Below are 25,139 nucleotides of genomic sequence, written 5' to 3' on the forward strand. Positions count from 1 at the left end.
TTTGAAGATCAAATTTTTGCGGACTGGCTGACAGGGTGTCAGAAAATGACAGTTTTGTTTTATTGGTTTCTGGCCTGTATTTCAGTAGGAAACACACTCAACAGTATTCATTTGCAACTATTCTCCATTAATATTGAGGAGGAACATGTACCTTTAATATTGAGATTGTTCCTTTAATTTCTACATTCACATCCACAATTCAGAAAAAAAGAGATTCTGAAGACATTTTTTCTGGAGCTTTCAAATCAAAATGGCTCTTAAACCTTGACGGGAACCAGATTTAAAAGCATTGCTTCCCATTAAAACTATAATGTCCTCCTTGATGAACTGGAGCTAACCGCGCTAAAACTCAGCCTGACAGCATGGAAAGAAGGCAATACCGAAAATGAAATTCTGATTAATGTGCTCTCTCGCCGCATACCAACATATCTAGAGGTGTGTGCAGGTCTCTATAGCTCTTTGCAACTGGAATTCCGCCTGGTTAACCGACTTGGTCATGGTCACTACTTATTCTAAGTAGCAATGTACCCTGTTACGCAGATGAGTTAGATGAATTACTGCACTAGAGTAAAATCCAGGACAGATCTTTTTACTTCCATGTTCCAGAATTTGGAGTGTCCTGGTATTTACTCAGTGCAGTTACTCAGCTAAGTCAGTCATCCTGCTTTGTGATATACCCCCCTGGTTAACACGAAAGACCAGCACACATTAAGGCTCTCCAGCATATGGGTTGAGATTGTCTGCTCTAATTAGACCTGAGGAGCAGACTTTCACACCTTTCTCAGCCAATGTCTCACCTACGCATTTGCACATTTTTTTTTCTGTTGTGCTGGTCGATTTCCTTCAAAGCGTAGAGATTTCATCAGTACACGCAGCCAGCTCTCAGACCCACCTTGAATGATCTTCAGACGTATGGTATGGACACATTATAGGACAATAACCAACACCGTAAATCCACCATCACAAACGAAAGTAAACAAAGCTGGGAGCTGAAATGGACTTGACCCCCACAACCCCCCTCAGCTCCTAGTGTAACTCACGCTGTTTTTCCGTTGGCAGGCTGGATCCTATTCCGTTGTATATCACTGCATGCGGACTATAAAACAGGAAATACAGAAAGCCAGAAGGAGGTGGTGAATATAGCCAAAATGTCTCACACAGGGGTGTCCACCTAATTTCCTGAAGGCTGAGTATACTTGCAGGTTTTTGTGATTTCCTTTCAGTGGGCGGCCATTTCAGGCCTTGACAACAAGGTGCATGGACTCTCTAGCCAATCAGCAACTTTAATGAAGTGCAGAATGGCTGAATCACTGTAAAAGCTTTGGAGACACTGCAGCCATGTTGTCTGTGACCAGGATGAACTGACACTCCTGCATCAGCAGTTGGTGTGAGACACAGCTTACGGCCCAGAACTGAATCCTGAGTTTGACTGTTCCGACTGTGGCTGGCAGTCTATGGGAGAGTCCATCATTTGATATGGCACCATAGCTGAGGGGGAAGGGCTCTAATATCCCCACCTTACTGGCCTCTTCTGGTCGATAAAGTGCCAGAAGTCTGTCTGGGGAGGAAATTAAGCCCCCTGGCCTAGTCGCTAATCAGTAAAATGTTCAATGTTAACTTAACACAGAGTACAGGAGTGCATGAGTTCAGTAAGGATCAATGTGTACTATGTAAGAGTTTAATTAACACTCAACATTGTATTGTTTAGTCAGCAAGGGAGAGCAGCTCGTATGTGCTAGCCTGTGATTTTCCTGCGTAATGTTGGATGCTGTCTCGATGGGCAGACGCAAAGGTGTTTTCAAACTTGTGAGAGAATAATGGAGATATAAATTGAAAAATGTAAAAGGAGAGAACTTGTTAGTAAGCACTCTAGATGGTCTGGATTCGGGCCATCGCCCGCCCGCCCTAGCAAAAACAAACAGCCTGCTTTGACAACTCTGAAGAGTGCTTTCTAGGAGCCCAAGCCATTGGTGCAGTGTATTAAAGATTTAGCAGACGAATGCAGTACCTGCCAAGACCTAATCAGCAATCACCCAGCACTGGGAAATGAATAATGAGACCTTACTCTGCGACGTAATAATGTCCACAGCCCTCCCTCGTTCCATCTCTATCTTTATCCTGCCTCTCTCTTTTCCTCTCTCTGTTTCTCACAGACCCTCTTCCCAATCTCTCTCTGTTCCTCTCTCTCCTTTTTTCTCACTCTTTCTTCCCCCCCTCTATCTCACTCACTCTTTCTCTCACTGTTCCTCTCTCACTTGCTTCCTCTCTCTGTTCATCTCTCTCCCTCCTTATCTCTCGCCCTCTCTCTCTCCCTCTCTCTCTGTCCTCCCTCACTCTCTTCCCCATCTCTATCTCACTCACTCTCTCTCTATTTGTCTCTCTCTCAGTTCATCTCTCTCTCCTCATCTCTCTCTCTCTCTCTCTCTCTCTCTCTCTCTGTCTCTCGCTCCCGAGCCAGCTGCTTGCCGCCGCGGCTCTACGGAGAGGCCGAATGAATAATTCACGGGCATCGGAATGAGTCTGGGGTGATCAGAGCTTGTTTAAGGGGAGTGTGTAATCAGTGCTATTCAGGAACATGTATCCTGCAATTCCCCAAACCCCATCCCCATCCCCACCCCCCCCCCCGACCCCCAGGTGTCATTCAGTCTCACTCCATCACCGTCTCCTGACACACGCTTTTCATAGTTCACTGTTCCAGAACACGGTAAACACACCTTTCTGCCTCCAGACCTACTGTTTCTCCCGTGCCGGTTGTGCTAACGCTGACGTCCTCTCCCCAGTTCCCCCCGACAACCCGGTGATTATTGGGGCCCCTGTGATCAGCCTGCGGGCGGGCGACCCCCTGAACCTGACGTGCCACGCCGACAATGCCAAACCTGCCGCGTCCATCATCTGGATTCGTGATGGAGAGGTGCTCAACGGAGCCATGTACTCCAAGGTAGGAGGAGCTGATGTATCCTGTTACATTACATTACAGTTAATCCCCTGCTTAGTGTAATCAACAACTTACAGTTGATTACACTAAGCAGAGGACAACCCCCCTTGTCAAGGGCCCAATAGCTGTGTGGATCTTATTGTGGCTACACCAGGGACCACCAACCTTCCATGTCCCAGTCATGTAGATACATATGGAATATATATATATGTAAATCCATATAAATATATATGTACACCCGACTGTAAAATCCAGGTAATTTGCTAACTTGACGCAAGCTGGTCATTGGCTGGTCTAGCTGGGTATGAGCTGGTCAACCAGCTAGTGCTGGTAGCTTGTCCATTTCAAACATAGATTGAGCTTGTCAAACCATGTCAAGATGGGAGCTGGTCTGAATTAGTCAAGCAGCTAAACCATGTTGAGCTGGGAGCTGGTCTGTACTGGTCAGCCAACTACCATCTACTTCAAAACCTAGCTTGAGCTGTTTTTTTTTCAGCAGGGCAGTCCACTATAGGATGGCAGTGTGATATTGGTCATTTGGAAACTGTTTATTTTGCAATTCAATGGAATTTACATTTTAATCAATCAGCAGTGTGACTGTTTATTGGGCTGCCAATCAGCAGTGTGACTGTTTAGCAGGCTGCCAATCAGAACAGTTTGAGGTGAATGCTCATTATAAAATGGGCACACCATGTCAGACTTCCAATTCCAGTGTTTAGAAATGTCATTATTTACATTTTCAAAACTAGCATTATTTTCCTGTTAATGAAATAGAGAAAACAAGTCAGCAATTTGGCTTAACAAATACTTAAAATGCAAGGAAAGCAGTGGGTTGCAGAGGGTCATGGAGGCAAAGTTGGGTTTAATTCCAATTCTGTTCAGTAGATTTAGGAAGTGACAGCAGTATAGCATAATGGCTTGGTAGCCGGGGGTGTAAATGAAAGGTTATTGGTTTTATTCCCAGAGGGGTGCAGGCTTGGTGTGCTTCAGCCTGGTGCTTAACCCGAAATGCTTCAGCAAACTATCCAGAAGAGTAAATGTATTGTGTGTGAAAATGTATTCTGTGAAAGTCGCTGTAGATAAGCGCACCGGCTCAATGTTGAAATGTAATGTAAATTAACTGAAAGTCAATTCATTGATTTCGAAGTTCCTATCCCTGAGGATATTATGAATATTAATAATTTTCCTGAAACGGCTGAGTTGAAGTGGAATTTACCCCTACCCTGGTGAAAAGGTGTGTGTATCTGAACGTGTAGGCTGGACTACAGAATGTCTTTTTCTGGTGAACTCATTGGGAGTGTTTATGCTTGAACCTCCACACCAGTCTTTCCCCCACCCTCCAACCATGACTGACCCCCCTCAACCAAACAAACCCCATGTCCCCCCCCTAAAGCCACCGCTGACCTGATCCCATCTGCCCACCATCAGCCAAAAACCTACACCACTACCTACACCTGGCCAGCTGCCCAAACCTACACCATCTCCTCACCGAAAATCCCTCAAACCTGCATCAGCTCTCCTCTCTAAACCTAACCCACCCACAAACCCTACCCCATCTCCCCACCATAGGCCTGGCCCACCACCAAAACATACACCATCTCCCCACCCTAAAACTAACCCACCCTCAACCATAACTAACACCTCTAAGCCTATTCCCCAAATCCCCCCGAAATAGTTCCATTCCTCCCCCCAAACCCACTACCAAACCCAAACCGTACCAACCCGTCCAACCCTTAATGCAATCGCCAACTTGACCCCCCTCCCACTCCCCAGAATTAACCATACAACCCCCCCCCCCCCCCTTAACTTAACTCACCCCTAACTATTCAAATAATTTATATAATTTGTATATGCATATAATGTTGCTATGACATATATTTGGCTATTATGTGCATTTTAGCAGATGGTATTTAAATGGCTGCCAATATAACACTTCTACTTAAAAATGTGAATTATTTTACAGTTGTGTCTGTTTTATAACTCAGCCACAGCTGGCTTGGCTCGGGTTCCTCTGTCTACCTTCTGATTTGCCTCCGTTTGCCAAAAAAATGATCCTCTTCTCTGCTCTGCTCAGCCCCTATGCCAAACTCCCCCCAAGTAAGGTCTCCTCCACCATTTTACAAAGACAAAGTTTCATTTCAACTCAAATGCAGAGGGCAGGCCAAGGCCTTCACACTTAGTTTCAAATGCAGCACAGTGAAATATGTGTTCCGCACCTCTCAATTATGAATGTGTTCTTACACAATTTGCACATTGAGTCAATGAAATGGGAGCTTTGAGAAGTGTTCTGTTCATGTTTCTCTCTCTTCTTCTATCTCTCCGGGTGTTCATATCATCATGCTACACATCACTGGCCCTCTCTCCCTCCTTATCCCTTATTTGTCTCTCTCCCTCTCTCCCTCCTTATCTCTTGCTCTCTCCCTCGTCTCTCTCTCTTCCTCCTTATCACTGATTTCTTGCTCTCTCCCTCATCTCTCTCTCCCTCCTTATCCCTCATCTCTCTCTCTCCCTCCTTATCCCCATCTCTCTCTCCCCCTCCTTATCCGTTATCTCTCGCTCTCTCCCTCATCTCTCTCTCTCCCCCTCCTTATCCGTTATCTCACGCCTCTCCCTCATCTCTCTCTCCCTCCTTATCACTCTCTGCCTCCTTATCCCTTATCTCTCGCTCTCTCCCTCCTTATCTCTCTCTCCCTCCTTATCCCTTATCTTTCGCTCTCTCCCTCCTTATCTCACTCTCGCTCTCTTCATCTCTCTACTCTCTCTTTCTTTCTCTCTCTCTCTCCCTCCTTATCTCTCTCTCTCTATCTCTCTCTCTCTCTCCCTCCTCCTCTCCACCCTGCCTCGCCTGACCCCGGAGCTCTGACTTCCGTGCCGGTAACCTTCCTCTTGAATGCATAATCAACAATGCGCTGTAAATTTCCATATAAATGAACAGAGGATACGAGCCCTTTTTGGGCGCCGGTATAACTGTCTGCTCCCATTACGACCCTTTCAGCGCTTTCTGAAGCAGATAAATAACATTGATTGAGGTGAAATACCGCACAACGTCACTTAAAACCGCCGAGCAGGAAGGTGCTACTGTTTGTGCGTTCTGTGTGGCATGATTTATACATATAATTACATCAACACCAACTGTCAAAGAGGCGTCTTCATCCGGTCCTCGGTTTCATTAATTCCTTTAAAGCCTTGATCTCAGAAGACTTTTCTCTGTAATTACGGAGATTTCTTTTAAAATTGCCATGAACCTGGAAAGGGAGGGGGCCGTGGATGGTGGGTGCGTACTCTAGAAAGTAATCGATCAAGTTTTTAAAAACGCATTACAGATATCGCAGAACTCATTTTCTAAGAGTTGCTCATTGCGGAGTAGAATATTAATTATAAAAAATCTTAACTGCATAACTTGTTGCGCTGTTTTTTTTTCTTCTCACTTCCTCTCATTCTTCTCTCCCTTGTCAGGCTAATTAAACTCTCCGGGTTTGTTCTAAAGAAATTAAATGTGGGAGTTTGGAGAAAATAAAAGAAGGTTTTAATTGGAAACAAAATGGCAGAAATAATGAGATAAGTAAAAGATTAGATGAGTAAATGTCTCCGTAACCTTAAAATAGAAGACCAGGATATGTGCCTAATTGTAGGAACAAGAAATAAATAAATAAATAAATAAACATTGATAATGCATCCAATGTTGAAGGCACAAAAGCTGTATTGACTCTGAGGATGGTTATTAGACTGAAACTTTAAAGTATGTATCATGTTTGCCTTGTTGCTTATTACATTATACTGCACATGCTTATTACAACATAAAGGGAACTGTATTCCGTCTCAGAGCTGTTGCCCATTACACAGTACATACTACATACTGCGCCCATAGTGTATGTAATCTGAACAAAGACATTTTTCTGTCATTAAACAAGAGCTGTGTACAAAAATACTGCTGATAAAGGAAACTTTACACTCATCTTTGGTGTTTTGGACGTCACGTTCTGCATTAAATTGTGGTTTTACCTCAGGAAAATGTCAATTTGAAACATGGCAGTTGGCAATTAAAATGACAGATTCTTTTGACCTGGTGCCATGCAATTTTTAAACCTGGGCATTAAGTTTCCGGGCCGCTGTTTCTGGGTGTTTGAGTGCATTAATGGGAGATGAAGTGTACAGTAGCAAGGACATGAGAGGGTATGTGCGTTGAATGCATATGCAACAATTACTCCCCCTCCATTCTGTATGTGTGTTCATTTTCAAGACCAGGTTTAATACGGTGCTTCATACTATTTAGCTTTTAGGCAAACTAAACAGTGCAGTACGCACACTGTAGTGGTAGGAAACGGCAAGCATGGCTGGGCTGAATGGCCTGTTCTCTCTATTATGTTATGTTATGTTATGTTGTGTTGTGTTGTGTTGTGTTGTGTTATATTATGTGGATGTTGTGTTATGTTACGTTACATTGTATTATGTTGCGTTGTGTTATGTTATATTATGTGAATGTTGTGTTATGTTACGTTACATTGTATTATGTTGCGTTGTGTTGTGTTATGTTATGTTATATTATGTGAATGTTGTGTTATGTTACGTTACATTGCGTTATGTTGTGTTGTGTTATGTTATGTTGTGTTATGTTTTGTTGTGTTGTGTGTAAGCAAAGACAAAGGCATCTTTCAGTCAGAAAGATATTATTGTGTTTGTCACGGCATACTTAGTTCAGTTTTGTCTTTGTTTTATTTTCCTGCTTGACCAAGAATAGACTGCACATGTGCAAGGCCTCGCACAGTTCCTATGTTAGATTAATTAAGGTAATTGCCTGTGTCCATGGACAGAAAATGCAGCGCAATCAGGGAGCTAAGACTGCAGTGCAAAAAAAAAAAAGAAGATGGTTCTCAGCAGGCTTAGCAAACTAGTGGTTACACAACAGTGTATTGGGTTCGCTGTAAGTCGGTGCGGATGTGCAGATTCACAGTCCACATGGCCTGTGATGTAATCAGGTTTCGCCGCCGCACTCTTGAGCAAATGAAGTGAGATTTCACACCTTGTGATTAATCCAAGTACAGCTCCGAGATATTAGAGTCTGCCAATCTGAAATGAGTAAATGATCTGAATGGGAGCGGACATTGATGTGTAGTTTAACTCTCCTGCGAAGTGTCGACACGTCCCAAACGCTCTGTTTCCCTGTGTTTAATTAATGATTTTCGCACGGCGTCTCGTCGGGGAAATGAGTTTTCGGGGACCGTGAGGTGCGGTTGCACCCCTGAGCCGGCATACGTCACAGAGATTTGAAAGCTGCGGTAATTACAGTACTGACACGGATACATAAACTGTGCCAGTGTCTGAAACAAATAGGCAATAAGTTCATGCATTTTTATAAAATAATGCATTATTTACAGCCTAATATGTTTACACCCCCTAAGGCTTGGTGGATCTAAAGGATATCGCCAGCTCGTATGTGTTTCCGCTGACTTTTTAATCAATAGTCAAATTTGTTAGAGCAATAAGAAGTGTGAAGCCAATTAGCCATAATTACAAATTTAAGCAGTTGTAGCAAGGTAGTGATCACACTTTTTTCTTGTTTATTTTGAATTGAATTCAACTCAAAACATTGGTGCTAGCTTTCCAAGCTCTCCAAAAGAGCATCAGACCCTACACGCCTGCCAGACACGATACGTTCGGCCACCACAGGTCACCTGGTGCATCCCCCTCTCCGCACTTCTACCTCCCGCTCACAACTACTGTCTGTTCTGGCTCCACGGTGGTGGAACAAACTCCCAGTGGAGGTCAGAACAGCAGAGACTCCCCATCAGACTGAAGACTCACCTCTCCCCAACCCTCCCTACCTATCTCTAACTGATTGCTAGTTGTTGTTTTTCAGTTCTCTCCATAATATATTTACTTGTGTTCGCCAGGATGGTGTTTTCGCTATTTTCATTTGGCTATGTAAGCTTTTTATTGTTCTTATGTAAGCGTAAATCATTCTATCGTGTTGTGCTGTATAAAGATATAATCTTTTAGATATAATCCATTGGCAGGTTAATCAAATAGGCCTTATCTTGCTGAGTGAGCCTGAACACACTCAGCTGTTGTTATTTAGCATTCTTTTAGCATCCTCCCCTCTTCCTTCCTTATTTATTCAAACAGTGTACAGATTTGTAGCTAGCTGCTAGCTTGGCCAAAGTGAGTCTTTGAGGGAACATTTAGCCTCTAAGCACCTGAGGCTAAATGCTCCCTTGGAAAATCACGATCCTCAAGGGCTGAAAACTGCTGGTTTTCCACCCTCCCTTTACCTGGGAGTCAGGTGTGAAGACAGCCTTGCCAATTAGTAGCACAAATTACCAAGTTAATTACCTTAGAGAAAAGGAAAGCAGGGCCGGATTTGAGTATCCTTGCTTATATCTTACCCTACTTAGCCTGCTAGACCCCGCTGGACCAATAGTCTCATCTAACTGCAATGCTCGGTCCAATACATACATAGCATTTGCTTACAGCTAACTGCAAGGCTTTCTGGCAAATGTTTAATTTCAATCTTGTTGCTTTGAAAGAAAGTGGATAACTATTATTTCTATGCCCTGATGAAGGCTTTTTGCCCTAACGCATAGGCTGCTGTATTTTACTCCTTGTTGCATATGCTGTTATAACAAACACTTTTTAAAGTCATTCTGCCATCATCCAGACTGCCTTGGACTTGTATCGATGTGGAAGCACAATTACTTTTCTTTGGCTTCTGAAAAGTCGCTTGTCTTTTTTAATTAGTGTTTTTATTTTGTATTTAATTTTACATATGTGTGTGTGTTTTACTTATGTGTGTTTGTGTGTTTGTGTGTTTGTGTGTGTGTGTGTGTGTGTGTGAGGAGTCTGGGGGTGATATGAAACAGAATATAGTTTCAGTAACAGTTTAAAGCAATATTTTTCATTAATCTTTGAAACCTCACGCAGTCACGTTTAGCGTATCTCCACAGTGAAAGTACAGTGAGTATGAGGAATCCCAGCATGCACTTCCACATCCTTTCACTCAGATTAAATGCGGTGTTGTGATGAGTAGCACCATCCCACCTAAATTAACGGGAAAATTAATGGGCAAATAGAAGACATTAACATGACAAGAAATATATGACTGCTAGCCACATCCACGTAGCCCTGATTACTCCGTAGCCTTTGCTCAGAGTGGAAAACTGGCAGTGAATTATGTGATACGTCAGCTGAATTAATCACGTCACTGTGCTAAAAACACAAACACAACTTTCGAAGAAACGAGAGAAACAAATGAGCAAAAATGTCCTGATGCCGGAGGCAAGATGTCAAATTAGCAGACAAACAAGTAACTCAGTAAGCTAATAAATGCACAGCAGCAACATAGCTTAGCTTACTTGTACAGAGAGGTCCCAACCCTACTGAAAAAAACAGTGCGAGCTGGGTTTTGAAACAGCTGGTAGCTTGTTGACCAGTTTGACCAGCTCCATACTCCATACATGGTTTGACCAGCTCAAGCTAGGTTTTGAAACAGCTGGTAGCAGGTATTTCATAGCTGGATTTTACACCAGGGAAAGCCTTCAATTTAACAAATTTAACTAATAGTAAAACTTTTATTTATGTCTGGCCGTGTAAGATGAAGTATGTTCCCTGACTTTATTATTATATTCAAACTGATGTTGGTGAAATTGGATTTCCATTCCATGCAGTTGTACTAATGCATTGTTTGTGTAAAATGTCAGCGTGTGGACGGCTATGCTAATTTCAAAGCCTTCCTGACCTCCATTAAAGCAGGACATATTAGCAGTCAAGAGAGGGATGTCTGAATGCAATAATGTTCCTGACACAATCAGGGCCATTTTACTCAGTGCTCTGGACATGATGTCATTAATCTTGTATGGGGCTACTACTGCATGGACCTCACACACAGACACAGACACACACACGCATGCACACACACGCATACACACGCACACTCATGCACGTACACGCACACACACGTGCATACACATGCACACTCATGCACGCACATGCATGCAGGCAGGCAGGCATGCACACACGCACACACTCACAGAGACACACACACATACACACGCACACGGATGCACACACGCTTGCAGGCAGGCACGCACACACACACACTCAGAGACACACACACATGCATACATATGCACACGCACGCAGGCAGGTATGCACACACACACAGAAACACACACACATACACACGCACACATGCACATACATACAAGGGCGACATTGGCTCAGCAGGGAAGAGCAGTCGTCTGGCAGTCAGAGCTGCTTGGTGCCTTGCATGGCAGCCAATCGCCGTTGGTGTGTGAGTGTGTGTGTGAATGGGTCAATGAGAAGCATCAATTATGCAGTGCTTTGGATAAAGGCGCTATATAAATGCCAACCATTTACATGCATGCACTCACACACACATGCCCATGAAACGTAAAATCTAAAAGAGAAGAAATATGCAGAAATTAAAATTAATTTCTGCCTTACAGCTTAAAGAGGGACTGAATTGCAGAAAATATTTTCACTGTTGATTTGATGTAGCAGACCTTTTTGTAATAATTATCCCTACTAAATATAACTTAGCAGAACATGGTATCTCAAATAACTTTAACACCACAATTTTCACATTAGCCTTGGTTATCCAAGAGAGTTGGACTGGGAGCTTTCCTGCAGATAATTTATATTCTCTGCATAAAAATAAAATAAAAAAAACACTTTCAACTTGAACAACCTACCACATCTTGCAATCTTTTCATACATTTATTACTGGAGGTAACTGGAGCGGAATGGTATAACAGTAGTACCCTACCTGGGAATAAAACCTCCAACCTCAGTTACAAGCCCCATTTCTTAACCATTAGGGAACCAGTATACACAAAACAAAACTTGTCTAACAAAAAGAGAGATAAAATTAAACGAGAGACAAATGAAACAAGAGACAAACAAAAATAAAAAAGTATGCAGTATTTTGAGTTTGGTGGAGTGTGTGCAAGCTCCCAGTGTGAATCTGTAGCTTAGTAGGCTGGTTCAAGCCCTGGTGTAGCCACGATAAGATCCACACCACTGTTGCTTCCTTCCTTGGGGATTGTCTCCTGCTTGATCATAAACAACAGTGAGCCGCTTTGGATAAAAGCACCAGCTGAATACCTATTGTTTTTTTAACAGTTCCCCAACAAGTCACTGGCTCACAGACCTCCCCCTTGCTGCAATTGGCCCATCCAAAAATCACTGGGTTGGTTGCGTCGCGGTTGACTGGCCAGAACTCTGTGTAGTGAAACGGAAGAGCATGGAGTTGGTATTTGGTACTTTAACAATGGTGACATTCGCCGGTGGTCCATTTCTGAAAAGTTTTCTTTTGTAGTATACTGCCTACTTTACAATACACTGCTGCCCAATTAAGCCAGCACTCTTATGGGGAAGCTCTGTGTGGAGGAGGCGTTGTTGGCCTTCGACACCACGGCTACGTTTACTTCGCAGTTTGGCCAGACGCCTTCACCCTGTTTCTTTCCGTCCGCGTTGATTATCACACGACCCGTATCTAATCAGTGCGTTAACACTGAGGTCATGTTCTGAAATGATTCGTGCGTCGAGGCAGACAGTGGGCGAGAGGTACGGCTGAAGCCGAGGTGGAAGGCATTGTGCTGATTCTTGTGAGGGTCACATTCAGCTCAGGTTCATGTCGAGAATGTATCCTCCCTGCCTTACCGGTCGCGCAACCATGCTGCATATCCCTTCAGATATCTGTTTACTCTGGCTGTTTCCCGCTTAGTATACCCCCAAAAGGGATATTATGGAAGCAATTTTGTTGCGACTTCATTCACTTTATTGTCAACAATGCGTAGGATACTGGTGTCAGTTATACTTCTGCAGTGAAAGCATTGGCAAAGGCAAGTGATGTTTTTAACCGATGTGCCAAAGCAGATCCAAGCATACAGACACACAGGAATGAAACATAAATACAGACTCATGCCCAGAGAATGGGAATTCAAACTGGATTAATAGCACGCAGTGGGACCCACCAAGGATTTTGGGCCCCACCACCCCAGAAAATGCTTTCATATTTTTTTGGGGCCCCTGTCCCATGGAAGCAAGCCCCCCCCCCTCTTATGGTGCCCTTAATAGCACATGCAGTACAATTGTGGCATGACTCAGGCTTGCTTTCTTTAGCAGAAAAAAACAACCCGTTTCTTATTGCCAAAAAAATAAAAATACAACGTATTCAGGTTGCAGGAAAATTACCAGTTTAAGTACAGCCTATGGGCACAATTTTCAGTGTTTACACAGATACAGTTGACTTAATATCTCAGAATATGAAATTGTTTGTGTGTTAGACTTTTTGCAGCCGTATACTGTGAATGTGTAACTCTTGTCTGCGGTGCCGAGATTGGCAATTTCCAGAATGTTCTCTCAGGATGGAAAAACACACCAGAGTTGCCAGACGGTGCTCGCCACATGCACGGGTGCGGGGGATGTGCTTGTAACATGAAATTTGAGAACTGACTGAAAAGATTGATTTGCCTCGAAACAAATCATTCTCGTTTTGGGGGTCGTTGAGAGCTCTCAAGTGGGACCGTGGGACCAGTCAGTCTCCAGAGAGAGGCTGAAGCCAAACGATTGGGGGGGAGGGGGGGGAGGATTTGTGTAACTCTCCCCTGATGTCTTGTGGGGCCTGGGGAGGGTATCAGGGGGGTTAGCCAAATCTTGTTCATGGGATGATGGGAGGGAATCACAGGCTCAGTAAGGGGGGGTCATATTAGCCAATGATAAAATGCTATCTTAGGTGGTTTGGCAACTGGGGTAGCCAATCAAATTCCAGAGGTGCAACCCCGGCCACCCCATTGGACACTCGCATGGGGCTGTTCTGAAATCACGGTCCCAGAGGGCCGTGTACTGCTGGTTTTCCACCCTCCCTTTACCTGGGAGTCAGGTTTGAAGCCGGTCTGGCCAAACAGTGCTACTAATTGTTCAGTTAATTACCCAGGAGAACATAAAACCAGGGCTGGATTTGAGGGCCAGATTTGATGATCCATTACATTACATTGTAGGCATTTAGCAGACGCTCTTATCCAGAGCGACGTGCAACAAAGTGCATACTCATAACTAGGGACAAGTGTGCTGAAAGACCCTAGAGGGAAGTAGAGTTTCAAGTGCTAGGAACACCACAAAGATAAGGACTTGGGCCTTGTAGATTAAACTGACAAAGGATGATATCTTTAAAACCGTTTTAAGAACTACAACGCGAGGAATCATGAAGTAAACTCTTATTTGATATAAGGGTACTTATTACTTATTGATCCCTGGCCTAGGGGCTCGTATATTGCAGTCCCAAGCACCGACCGCCCGCGTTGTGTGTGGTTTCCCCCCTCACAGACCCTGCTACGAGACGGCCGACTTGAGACCACGGTCAGCACCCTGTACATGTCGGCGTCCAACATCGAGACGGGCCAGCAGATCTCGTGCCGGGCCGCCAACAAGGCCGTGCCCAGCGGGAAGGAAACCAGCGTGACCATAGATATCCAGCGTGAGTACCGCCGCCGACCACACCCCCCCCCCCCCGGCAGCCCGCCATCAGGCTCCTGCGAATGTTAAGAAGGTTAGGCCGCCACACGTCCAGTTATACTTGTGAATGATTCATGCGACAAAGGCAGGATCAATGTCTCCTGGCGGAGGTGCCACGTTTATTTAGCTACGCTATGAAAAAGGTCAGAAGGGGCCTCTAAGTGTACTTGCACAATAGGTTAATTTGTGTGTGGGAGACTCTTCTTTCATCGCGTGGGCTTTTTTTTACTTTCACACAACTGCATTACGGTGTGTGTCGATTCAGGACGTACTGTAAGAGGGTTCTCTTTGACTGGTTCAGCGAAAATGAAAAGGTCCTCGGTGGTTTCGTAGCATTATACGTTTCGTTGTATCTTCACACTGGTGGAAAATGGTAAACGATATAAATGTCAAACTGACACATTAACTGTATGTCTGATTTCAATGGTCAGAATGACATGCTCGCGCCATTGCCGATAAGAGTTTAAATACACCGTTGGCATAAATAAAAACCAAGGGGATGCGTTTGTACTACGCATACCAGACCTGGGTCAAATATGTAATTGCTTTGGATTCAAATGCTTTTCTGAGCTTGAGTGAGCCTGGTGCAACTGAGCCAACCAAGAGGACCAGTAGGCACAGTTTGCATTTTTGAGAGTATTTAATAGGTTCCAATATACCAGGCAAGCTCTTTGTAGCATACAGTAGCAAGCTAAAGAGATATGTTTAATGGTATAAGACATGATTACTAATTCAACACTATTGGGGAAACAGATTTCAGCACTGTACAGAAATATTAAGAATGTCACAGCTGACTATCAATGATAATCAACAGACAATGGACTTATCTGAGTAATGCTTAAGTTGCTGTTTGTTGCTATTGATAGCAAAAATAAAGGCAGATAATAACGTCTCAGAGCAGATAAGGATGTTTGCTTTTCTCTCCTCTGACTGTCATTTTGTGCACTTCCATATTCTGGATGCAAGTATTATTATAGAACTCTTTCAAAAATAGAAAAATAGGCCACACAGTGCAAGGCGCAATTGTCAACATAATCGTCTTCGATCAGGAACGATCCTCTACAGTTTATGAATTTCGAACAAAGGACTTTGGCATCACTCTCAGCCTCCTCAAAGCTATTAAGTCTGACTAATAAGGCGGAATACGCTATTCAGAGATCCATTACTTCAGACAGCTCCATTCTTTCTTCTTTCTTTTTTTGCTTTCCCCTTTATTATCCAGAAGAAACACTTTCCGCATAACATAACCCAAAAACGAGAGCGTCAATTTATTAGCAGCTGTTAAGAGTCCCCGCCACCGGAAAATGGCTTCTAAACATTTTGTTAGGCAAGAAACTGGGGAGCGGTCTACCTTTTTGTCGTGACTGCGCACGGGACATGCAAAATAAAACAAACAACAACAACAACAAAACTAATGAAGAAGTACGGCTCAGGCGGTCCTCTTCGCAGACGGCGTCTGTCGGGATTTTACACTCCGAGCGAAACACAGAGACGCAGTCAGCGAGGAGCTGCTCCAGTTCCTTCACCGTGTCTTAAACAAATCGTAGTCTGGGGAATTTAATCGCGGTGCACAGGATCAGATTTTGTTACCGCTTTTCTCTCATTTCCACCAGAGTTTGCGAGAGGCCTTCCGCCCTCAGCCAAGCCTGCTCTTTAGTTAAGATTTACAAAACAGCGGGGGGGGGGGGAGGGGTGGCTTGGCTCAATTCGCACCCTGTAATAATTTCATAAACTCCCGACGCTATCTAATTTCATCACGGGGTGTCTGCTTCCACAACCAGCGGTGCTCAAAAAGATTGAAAAAACGCCGAAGACGGATCCTCCTGTCGGGAGCGTATCTCATTTCCAAGTTGGTAGCGGTGTGAATGAGCGTCCTTTGGTGAAGGAGGGAAAAGAGAGGGGCGACGTGCGATCCCATTCCCGCGAGGGAGCGTAATGGGATGTTTGAATGGCTGGCGGTACTGGAAGCGATTCCGGAGAGGGGTGAGCTGGGCTAAATGTGTATACACTGGAAAACGGAAACAAAAACAGGAGGAAGCAATTTGCTGGAGTGGATGCCCTGCTTTGACGCGCGGGCCGCGGTGTTTACAATGAGAACAGGTGTCGCATGAATACGTGATGCGGAAAGGCTGGCGGCCACCCGCGCGGAAACACGCCTCCCGCCGTAGGGAAGCACCTGCCGCCACAGGGGGGCGCTATCCTGGCGCGCTCCAGCATTGATACCGAAGAGGGGGGCAGATGTTGGCTTAAAAAACCATTCAAACGAGAAAGAGCAGCGTGCTGTTTACCAGTGAATATGTGGAGACGAATATAGGATGAATGCTTTCGAAAATCTAATTATCTTTCTCTCCCTCTCTCTCTATCTACCCTCCGCTTTCTCTGTGTACTTGTGCATCTCAATGCGCTTGTGTTTTTCCTCTCAACCACGCAGCCATGGCAATCTTTGAACGATAGTCTCCCTTCATGTTAAGTTTACTAATGAACTTGTCGCTTGGATGCAATTATGTTCGAGGCTTTGAAAGTAATTAAAGGTTCTTAGATTTAATTCCAATACAAGCTTTGCTAATACGGTCACCTTGCGGGGAAAAAACGTTTTCCTATTGAACTTCCTGGCTTTCAAATTAATTGTTTTGATTGCAGTCCTCTAAGGAGTGTTCTGTGTTCCTCAAAGGTGAAGATCTGCACAGTGAAAATCGAGCATGTTCCCTCCCATATAGTCCTTTAACAAGCAATCAAATCAAAGGTCAGTTTAATTAGCATCTATATATATATATATATATATTTGCCGAAAGGTAAAGCGCATTTATATAAGGTCAAGATGTCTACACTGCTTGATACAGTTGCACATACAGCTGGGTGCAAAATAGTGGACACCCCTGGTTTAAATATCTGTTACAATGTCTGTATGTGATCGAAAGCAAACCTTAACTCTAAATGGTAAAGAGTTAAACATGAGACAAAATTTTAAGCAAGATTGCTTTTTATTAATTTTTTTTACTGTTTATAGATAAGAGCCCAGTGCAAAAGTTTGGGAACGCTTTTGAATTATTCACTGTTACTTTTTTAAAAGATGGTGATTTACTCGTTAGGGCTTCAATGACTCAGGTGAGTATAATTCCAGGGCTGAACTTTTTATTCTGAAGTAACTCCATGCCTTCTAAAGTATCCAACTGTAGTGGCTGTTCTGTCTGGTCTTAACAACCACAGGTTTCTCTAAACAGTTGTCCAAGTATTTCAGAATGAAGATGCTCTTATCCATGGCATTACTGCCATTTAGCGCTTATGCAGAGTGGATGTACAGCAGTGGACAAGATCAGTGCTAATCTCAGGAATACAAACACATGAGTTCAGCAACAAGGCGTCTACAGCCCATTCCCAGTATAATCAACCTAACCGACAACAGTTACAAGACAGTACAGCTAGAGAGATAACCTCTTGCACAGCTATGCCTACAGCAATATCAAAAAGGAAATCCAAGGAAAGAAAGAGATAAAAAAGAACGACTATTGTGGAGCAATAGTGCAATCGAAAGAGCACTTTGATGTTGCACTTGTATCTTGTGTCTACATGTAACACTTTCATGTTCCACTGGTATCTTCATCTTGATGTTGTAGTTCTTTATCATATCTCTTGTAATCATCCCTTTCTTCTAGCTGGAGACCATAACTTTACTGACTTTTCTTTACTCTGTGAACTCGACTTGTTGTTTTAGGCTTTTGATTGTTACTCTTTTATGTGATTTGTACTTTATCAGACTTGTGTTTGTATTTGTTCCAATGACCTTCAGTGTGAACTTATCGCATGTTGCTTTGGATAAAAGCGTCTGCCAAATGAAATGCAAAGTATCAAGTCTTCAACCTATATCTGAACATGAACGGTATTTTTTATCTATATAATAACATATCAATATGTAATGCACATGTACAGACAATGCACTGGTACAGACAGCCACATGAAGCCATACTTGATGCTAGCATATAGATTTCCCTTAAAATGACAAGAGATGTCCTTTCAAGGCCTCATCTCATAGAAAGTGCCCAATAAACCATAACAGATGTACAGGAGTGGCAAGAAAATATATATTAAATGGAAAAACACAATAGCGTCTTTGTGACTGTGAAAATTGGCTATTCAAACAAACTTGAATTCAATTCAATTCAATTCAAAGATTCATTAAAATAGCATGTGTGTGCCCTGACAGTGAATTCAAGTGTTACCTTTTCGGCTTTTGCTGAACTATTGCTGTAATTTTTGAAGAGTAGACCTACGGCTAAAACTTTACTTAACTCCACATATAAATTATGGTGGAACAAATGCACTGAATTCAGACCTGGGTCACATGTATCCAGGTTAACAAATCTTGGCTGAGAGACATTTTCACATACACCGACTAGCTTGCTTCAGTGAATTTTCACCAAGTTTCGACCACTGAAATGTTCTCCTGGATATACCTTGTGTTGAGGCACCAGCCCAGCATGCATGGTCGTGCATGCGCTCTGAAGCCAAGCGGACATGTTCACAATGTCATGGTACCATGAGTTAATACAGTGGGAATGAGCCCTCTGTCTTACACTCTAACCAAATGAAGAAAAGGCAACCGCATGCAATGCTAATCGCTATTTAGTTAGCGTTGCATTCCTTGGCATCGGTCTGATTCGCTAAGCCTATATGCATAATCTGTACACAACCAGCGTTCTGAAGTGCTCAGCATGGCCTCCAACAAAAGTTGCCGTGGAGAGCAGCAGTCTAAAAATACCAAGATATAAACTACATTTGTTTAAGGATATAAAACATTTCAGTTTCCCCTGAAAAACTGGCCAGGTTTTCAGACTGTCAAATGGCCTTTTTATGAAAGTGATCAAGCGCAGAAAATGCACTCCTGCCACATTTTTCCCATCCTGTCTGCCACCTCTACCTCATGTAACTTTGCATTACTGGCATTTATCAGATGCTCTTAACCAGAGATACATATATAACTTTTTACACATAATTTATACAACTGGATATTTGCTGAACCGTGTCAGTACTTTTGCTCAAGTGTTTGCTCAAACGGCTGTGTCCTACCTGGGAATTGGACTTGCAACCTTTGGGTTGAAAGCCCAGCACTCTAACCACTATACTACACTTATATTATACCGTTACCATTTTAATACATGGTTATTTCATCAAATGGCGTGTATAACATTATATTATATGACATTACATTCCAGTTCTTTGACCATTACACTGTTGTTACACAAACATGGACGTTGCACATCACTGCACTAATTGGGCCATGTTATTACACTGTTCCGCTACAACATTCAATTATACTTCCTAAAATGCCATTTTGTAGGAAATAGCTTCACAAAGAACAATAAAGATAAAGACTTGAAATGTTGACATTCCTGATCCTTCAAACCAGTAGAAACTACTCATCTCATATAAGCTACTATAAAACTACTATAATTCGCTCATTGTCTGACATTCCCCTCAGTGCATACATTGTTACACATCAAGTAGTAAACATAGTATACCATAGTAAACATTTTGTGTCTTATCTAAGACGCAGTTTATAATTTCTAGTTCATGAAGCACAATATGTTTACTGTGGTAAATGTTTCATTACACTAGTTACACATGTATTAGGGCTCCAATATGAAGAGGGACCTATAATTCTTGCTCAGAGTCAATAATCAAGATGGCATTTGAGACCTGCTTAGAAAATGTCTTGTCATTCAAAGGAGGAGGATCAAAGAAGAAAAGGGAAGAGTGTTGTAGCAATAATTCCATGTAAAAGGTGTCTGAAAATGGCTATCAGCAACTGTCACTGAGCATTATCTGTCCGAGAAGAAGAAAGAGAACAATCCGGCGGAAAAAGATGTGATGGTGAAATATAAGTGGAAGCTGAAGCAGACAGTTAATGGCAAAGAGTCTAAACTGCCTCACATTCTGCCGGTAATGAAGCCTGGTCCTGAAACATCTGCTTGGCTTCCTTCTTATCTCTTCGCCTGCATCTGTTTTTCCTAACTAATTAACAAATGTTGTGGCTGAAACACCCACACAGCTGGAGAGGTACTGTGGATTTTTGCACCCTGTAGAAGATGGGGGGAGGGGGGGGCTTTCCTCCAAGCTGTGCCATCAAAGCTGAAGGAGAGGCAACGCCGGGCACAAAGCTCCATGTGCCCCAAAACAGGCCCGAGGGGAACTAGAGCTGCGCGTGGGGGCGTCTGGTTTCAGCTGAGTGCCCCCAGACCCCATCCTGTGCCCATCCTTCACTGTTTACTGCCCCAGGACAGCTCCGGGCGTGCCCTGAACAGCGGCCTTTCTGAAAGGTCTGCACTCGGTCAGCCCAGGATTGAGTGCATGGAGAAGAACATGCTTCGGGCGCTAAGATTGTGACTGCTTATGCCAAGCTTGCCCTCTTTGAACTGAACCCAACTATGGTCAGGGCCAACGTAGACCTCCCACTCCCATACATTGGCCTGTTGTTCAGGATAGACTTGCATGCTAGACAAGCATGTTTATGGCTAATACAGGATATAGGCCGTTTGAATCCATGAATACATGGATGAAGCGATTATTTTTGTATGTAAAATGGTGGATACTGATCCATGGGTGTGGTGCAGAAAACTGGCTTACTGGTAGCACACTGACACAGGTTGGCTCAATGCTTTTTGCGAATATATGTAATTATACGTACATACCTACCCAAATAAGATTCATTGTCTGACATTAAGCCTATGTTCCCCAGTTGCGATTTTTTAAAATGAGTTTCTAATTATGCAACAACAAGTTGTGTTGCGTATGCTATCCTTTACAGGAGTATGTTGTATTAGTCATTTGCAGAACATGTTTGTTGCAAGGTAATATCAACATCTACATTTTAACCGGTCGGATGTGTGACTGTGTTGCAGGTTGCCAATCCGAACTGAATTTGAAGTGAATGTACATTGCAGAATTATCTTATCTTTAGATGTGAAATACTTTGCTTAGCATTTTTATTTGTTTTACTATTATTTATTTGGGGGAAAGTAAGTATAAATCTTAATATTGTGGCTTGATAAATAATTCAAATGCAAGAGAAAAAAGATAATCTTTAGAATCCACCTCCTTCAGCGACACAGCTTGATATAATAACAAAACAAATATCCTTTAGCAGTTAAAGCCTGTCTACCCCCTGTTTGAGGCTTGACATACACTCGCACCGTGAACGTGACTACGCTCCATAGCCTCGAGAGAGGTCTTTAATATTTCAACAGATTTTCTTTTTCAGAGAATTTGTCTTGTTTCAGGTTTAATTCCGTGTACACTTGCTAATGCAGTTGCGATATGAAATTCTGAAAGGTGATCATTATGAGTTTGGCCTGGAGCAAACTAAAAACTTTCACCTATCTGCTAATTTCAGAGAAATTCTGTGTGTGCATAGATATATTGATTTTATTCCAATGAGTGCTTTCAATGATAATTCTAACATGAGTAAATGTGTTGGACGGAGTGGTAAGATGAAAAGGTGTAAAATTTTATGTTTTCATGTGAAAATTGAAAGGTCAAATGATGTACTATATTCTTGCTTAACATATAAAGTAGCCTTGTAGTTTTCAAATACTTTTCTGTGCTCGATTGATTTTGCCTACCAAGAGGACCAGAAGGTGATGTTTGCACTGAGAGCATTTCATATGTTTCAATATATCACACAAGCTCAGTAGAGAAAGTAGAGAAAACAGTATTTGAATCCAAAACTATTTTGTATTTGACCCAGGTCTGAAGTGAGTGTAGAAATGGACCATAATGTCTTGTTGAAACAGGGGTCAATGCTTGATGAAGACTTGATGATTAAGGTCTTTTCTCTCTTTGTTGCCCCAGAGATGACCTCTATCCATTCCTGTGCTAATTAAAACATTGCTTTCTTTATCAGCATGAAAGTCACTATAAAGAGAAAACAGCCTCGATTTTAAAAGAAACGTTTTTTGTCCTTTTAAATTTGGGACAGAACAGAAACATCTCCCATTGACAGCACAGTTAGAAACTTTTTATTTTAACAGTGTAATTAACTGCATTTATTTGAGCAAGTTCATCTATGTTAGTTAATTTCAGCACGACATTCCATGTAATCAGTGAAACACCCAGTTTCAGTTATTGTCAAAATGTATGAATAAATCATCAATTATGAAAAAAACTAATTATCTAGCTTCTGTGTGATTTTGCTTTGTGGTTTGTCACAGCTGAAAATCAAACACAAATTAAGAATAGCCCGGTTTCCTCACACACTGTACCTGTGGAAGCGTTCCAAAATTCGTATTAACCCTTTAAGGTGTGCGATCGCAAATATTTGAGTAGCATCTTCTACTAGCAACTAGCAACTGAACATTCTAATGCTGATGTGCCAATCAGTGCTGGTAACTGAAAGCAATGTTCTAAAACCCAAATTCCAAAAAACATTTGTAAAAACATTCATCTTAATGTTTCTTTCTTTGCTACTCTCATGTTGAGTAAGTGGTGTTTGTGTGGTGACTCCTGTATTCCTCTCTCTCTCTCTCAGACCTGCCTCTGGTTAACCTGACTGTACAGCCCCAGCCTGTTCTGGAGGGGAACCTGGTCAGATTCCACTGCTCAGCCAAAGCCAACCCTCACGTCACCCAGTACAGGTGCTGTACCCTCTTTCCCTCCCCATAGGCACTTACACACACACACACACACACACACTCACACACACACTCACACACACACATACACACACTCACACACACACACACTGACACACACACATACACACACACACACACACACACACACTGACACACACACATACACACACACACACTTATACATATAGTACAGACACAAATGCTCACTCACATACACACACACACACACGACACATACACACTGGCACACACACACACACACACACACATACACACTGGCACACACACTTACACATATAGTACAGACACAAACACACACTCACATACGCACACACACACACACACACACACACTTATACATATAGTACAGACACAAACGCTCACTCACATACACACTGGCACACACACTTACACATATAGTACAGACACAAACACACACACACACACAGACACACACTTATACATATAGTACAGACACAAACGCTCACTCACATAAACACACAAACACACACGACACATACACACTGGCACACACACACACACACACACACACACACACATACACACTGCCACGCACACTTATACATATAGTAAAGACACAAACGCACACACACACACTTATAGATATAGTACAGACTCAAACACACACGCGCACACACACACACACTGGCACACACACAGGCACACAAACACACACACACACACACTCACTGGCACACACACACATGGACACACACACTTCATAACACACTTCACAGCTCGTCTCTCCCACACTCACCTCCTCCTCATGTGGGAAAGTGAAGAGTGCGGGGAATAAGACCCAGCCATCTGTTTGTGCTGATTTTAGTCATTAAATGGAAGTGATTAGCACACCGTCTCCGTACCTCAGTGACTGCTAATGTACATTTAACCATGGGAAATTAATTCTGCCTATACATGTGGCTGAGCATGAATGCCTCACAAACACTTGAAAACAATAAACACATATGGCTATTGTGAATCTAAAAATGGACAGAACCAAAAAACAACAATGTCTTGCATAGATTATTCAAATCAGAAATGTAGCAAATTGGTATTTTACCAATTTGTTTTTGGAAAGATGGAAGAAGATGGGAGTCTATGACACAATGACATCAAATCAAAGGAGATTGAATTGTAAAAATAACTCCCTTTATTGGCGGCATGGATGGTGCAGTGGGTAGCACTGCCGCCTCACAGCAAGGAGGTCCTGGGTTCGAATCCCCGTCGGCCGGGGCCTCTCTGTGCGGAGTTTGCATGTTCTCCCCGTGTCTGCGTGGGTTTCCTCCGGGTACTCCAGTTTCCTCCCACAGTCCAAAGACATGCAGGTTAGGCTGATTGGAGAGTCTAAATTTCCCATAGGTATGAGTGTGTGAGTGAATGGTGTGTGTGTGCCCTGTGATGGACTGGCGACCTGTCCAGGGTGTATTCCTGCCTTTCGCCCAATGTATGCTGGGATAGGCTCCAGCCCCCTGCGACCCTGTTCAGGATTAGCGGGTTAAGACAATGGATGGATGGATGGACTCCCTTTATTTGTCTATGTATTTGTTGTGTTGTATGGTTGGTTATTATGTATGGTTATTCTTCTAGTGCACTCTCGGGAAAAGGGTTCTTTGATTTGTCTCCATAGAAGAACCCTTCTCAGTTGTTCATGGAACCCTCGATCATGGGTGTATGGTGTCTGAAAGCTCCCAGACAAAGAACCATTTTGCCCGGCAAAGAACTAGATTGGGTTCTTCTATGGAACCACTTTTTCTGAGAGTGTACTGTATAATGTTCATACCTGCTATGGCATTGATGTTAGAACACGTTTCCTTCTTCGCAATGCTGCATGGAGCTTTGCTTGTGTATTTTTCAGAGTGCGATCAAACACAAAATGTCCTCCACGTCAGACAAATACTGGCCAGCCACATGGAAAAATGTGCAGAAAAGTGTGTGAAAAAAAGTCAGCTCAGTGCCATGACCCTGTGTGCCAGTGACTTGCTTGGGCCAAAATAAAACTGTCATTATATCAGTATGCTTTTAAA

General features: G+C 43.0%; 1 protein-coding gene across 1 annotated transcript in view; it reads left to right on the forward strand.

Annotated features, from left to right (window-relative positions):
• The window catches only part of kirrel3a (kirre like nephrin family adhesion molecule 3a), a 132,651-nt gene that overhangs the window by 76,186 nt on the left and 31,326 nt on the right, over positions 1 to 25,139 (forward strand). Inside the window, exons 7-9 of the mRNA XM_061249458.1 lie at positions 2,781 to 2,938; positions 14,279 to 14,429; positions 22,989 to 23,094. Coding sequence (XP_061105442.1) covers positions 2,781 to 2,938; positions 14,279 to 14,429; positions 22,989 to 23,094 — 415 coding nt within the window. The remainder of the gene's footprint in view (positions 1 to 2,780; positions 2,939 to 14,278; positions 14,430 to 22,988; positions 23,095 to 25,139) is intronic.

The sequence above is a fragment of the Conger conger genome, chromosome 7 (assembly GCF_963514075.1).
Source record: "Conger conger chromosome 7, fConCon1.1, whole genome shotgun sequence".
Lineage (NCBI taxonomy): Eukaryota > Metazoa > Chordata > Actinopteri > Anguilliformes > Congridae > Conger > Conger conger.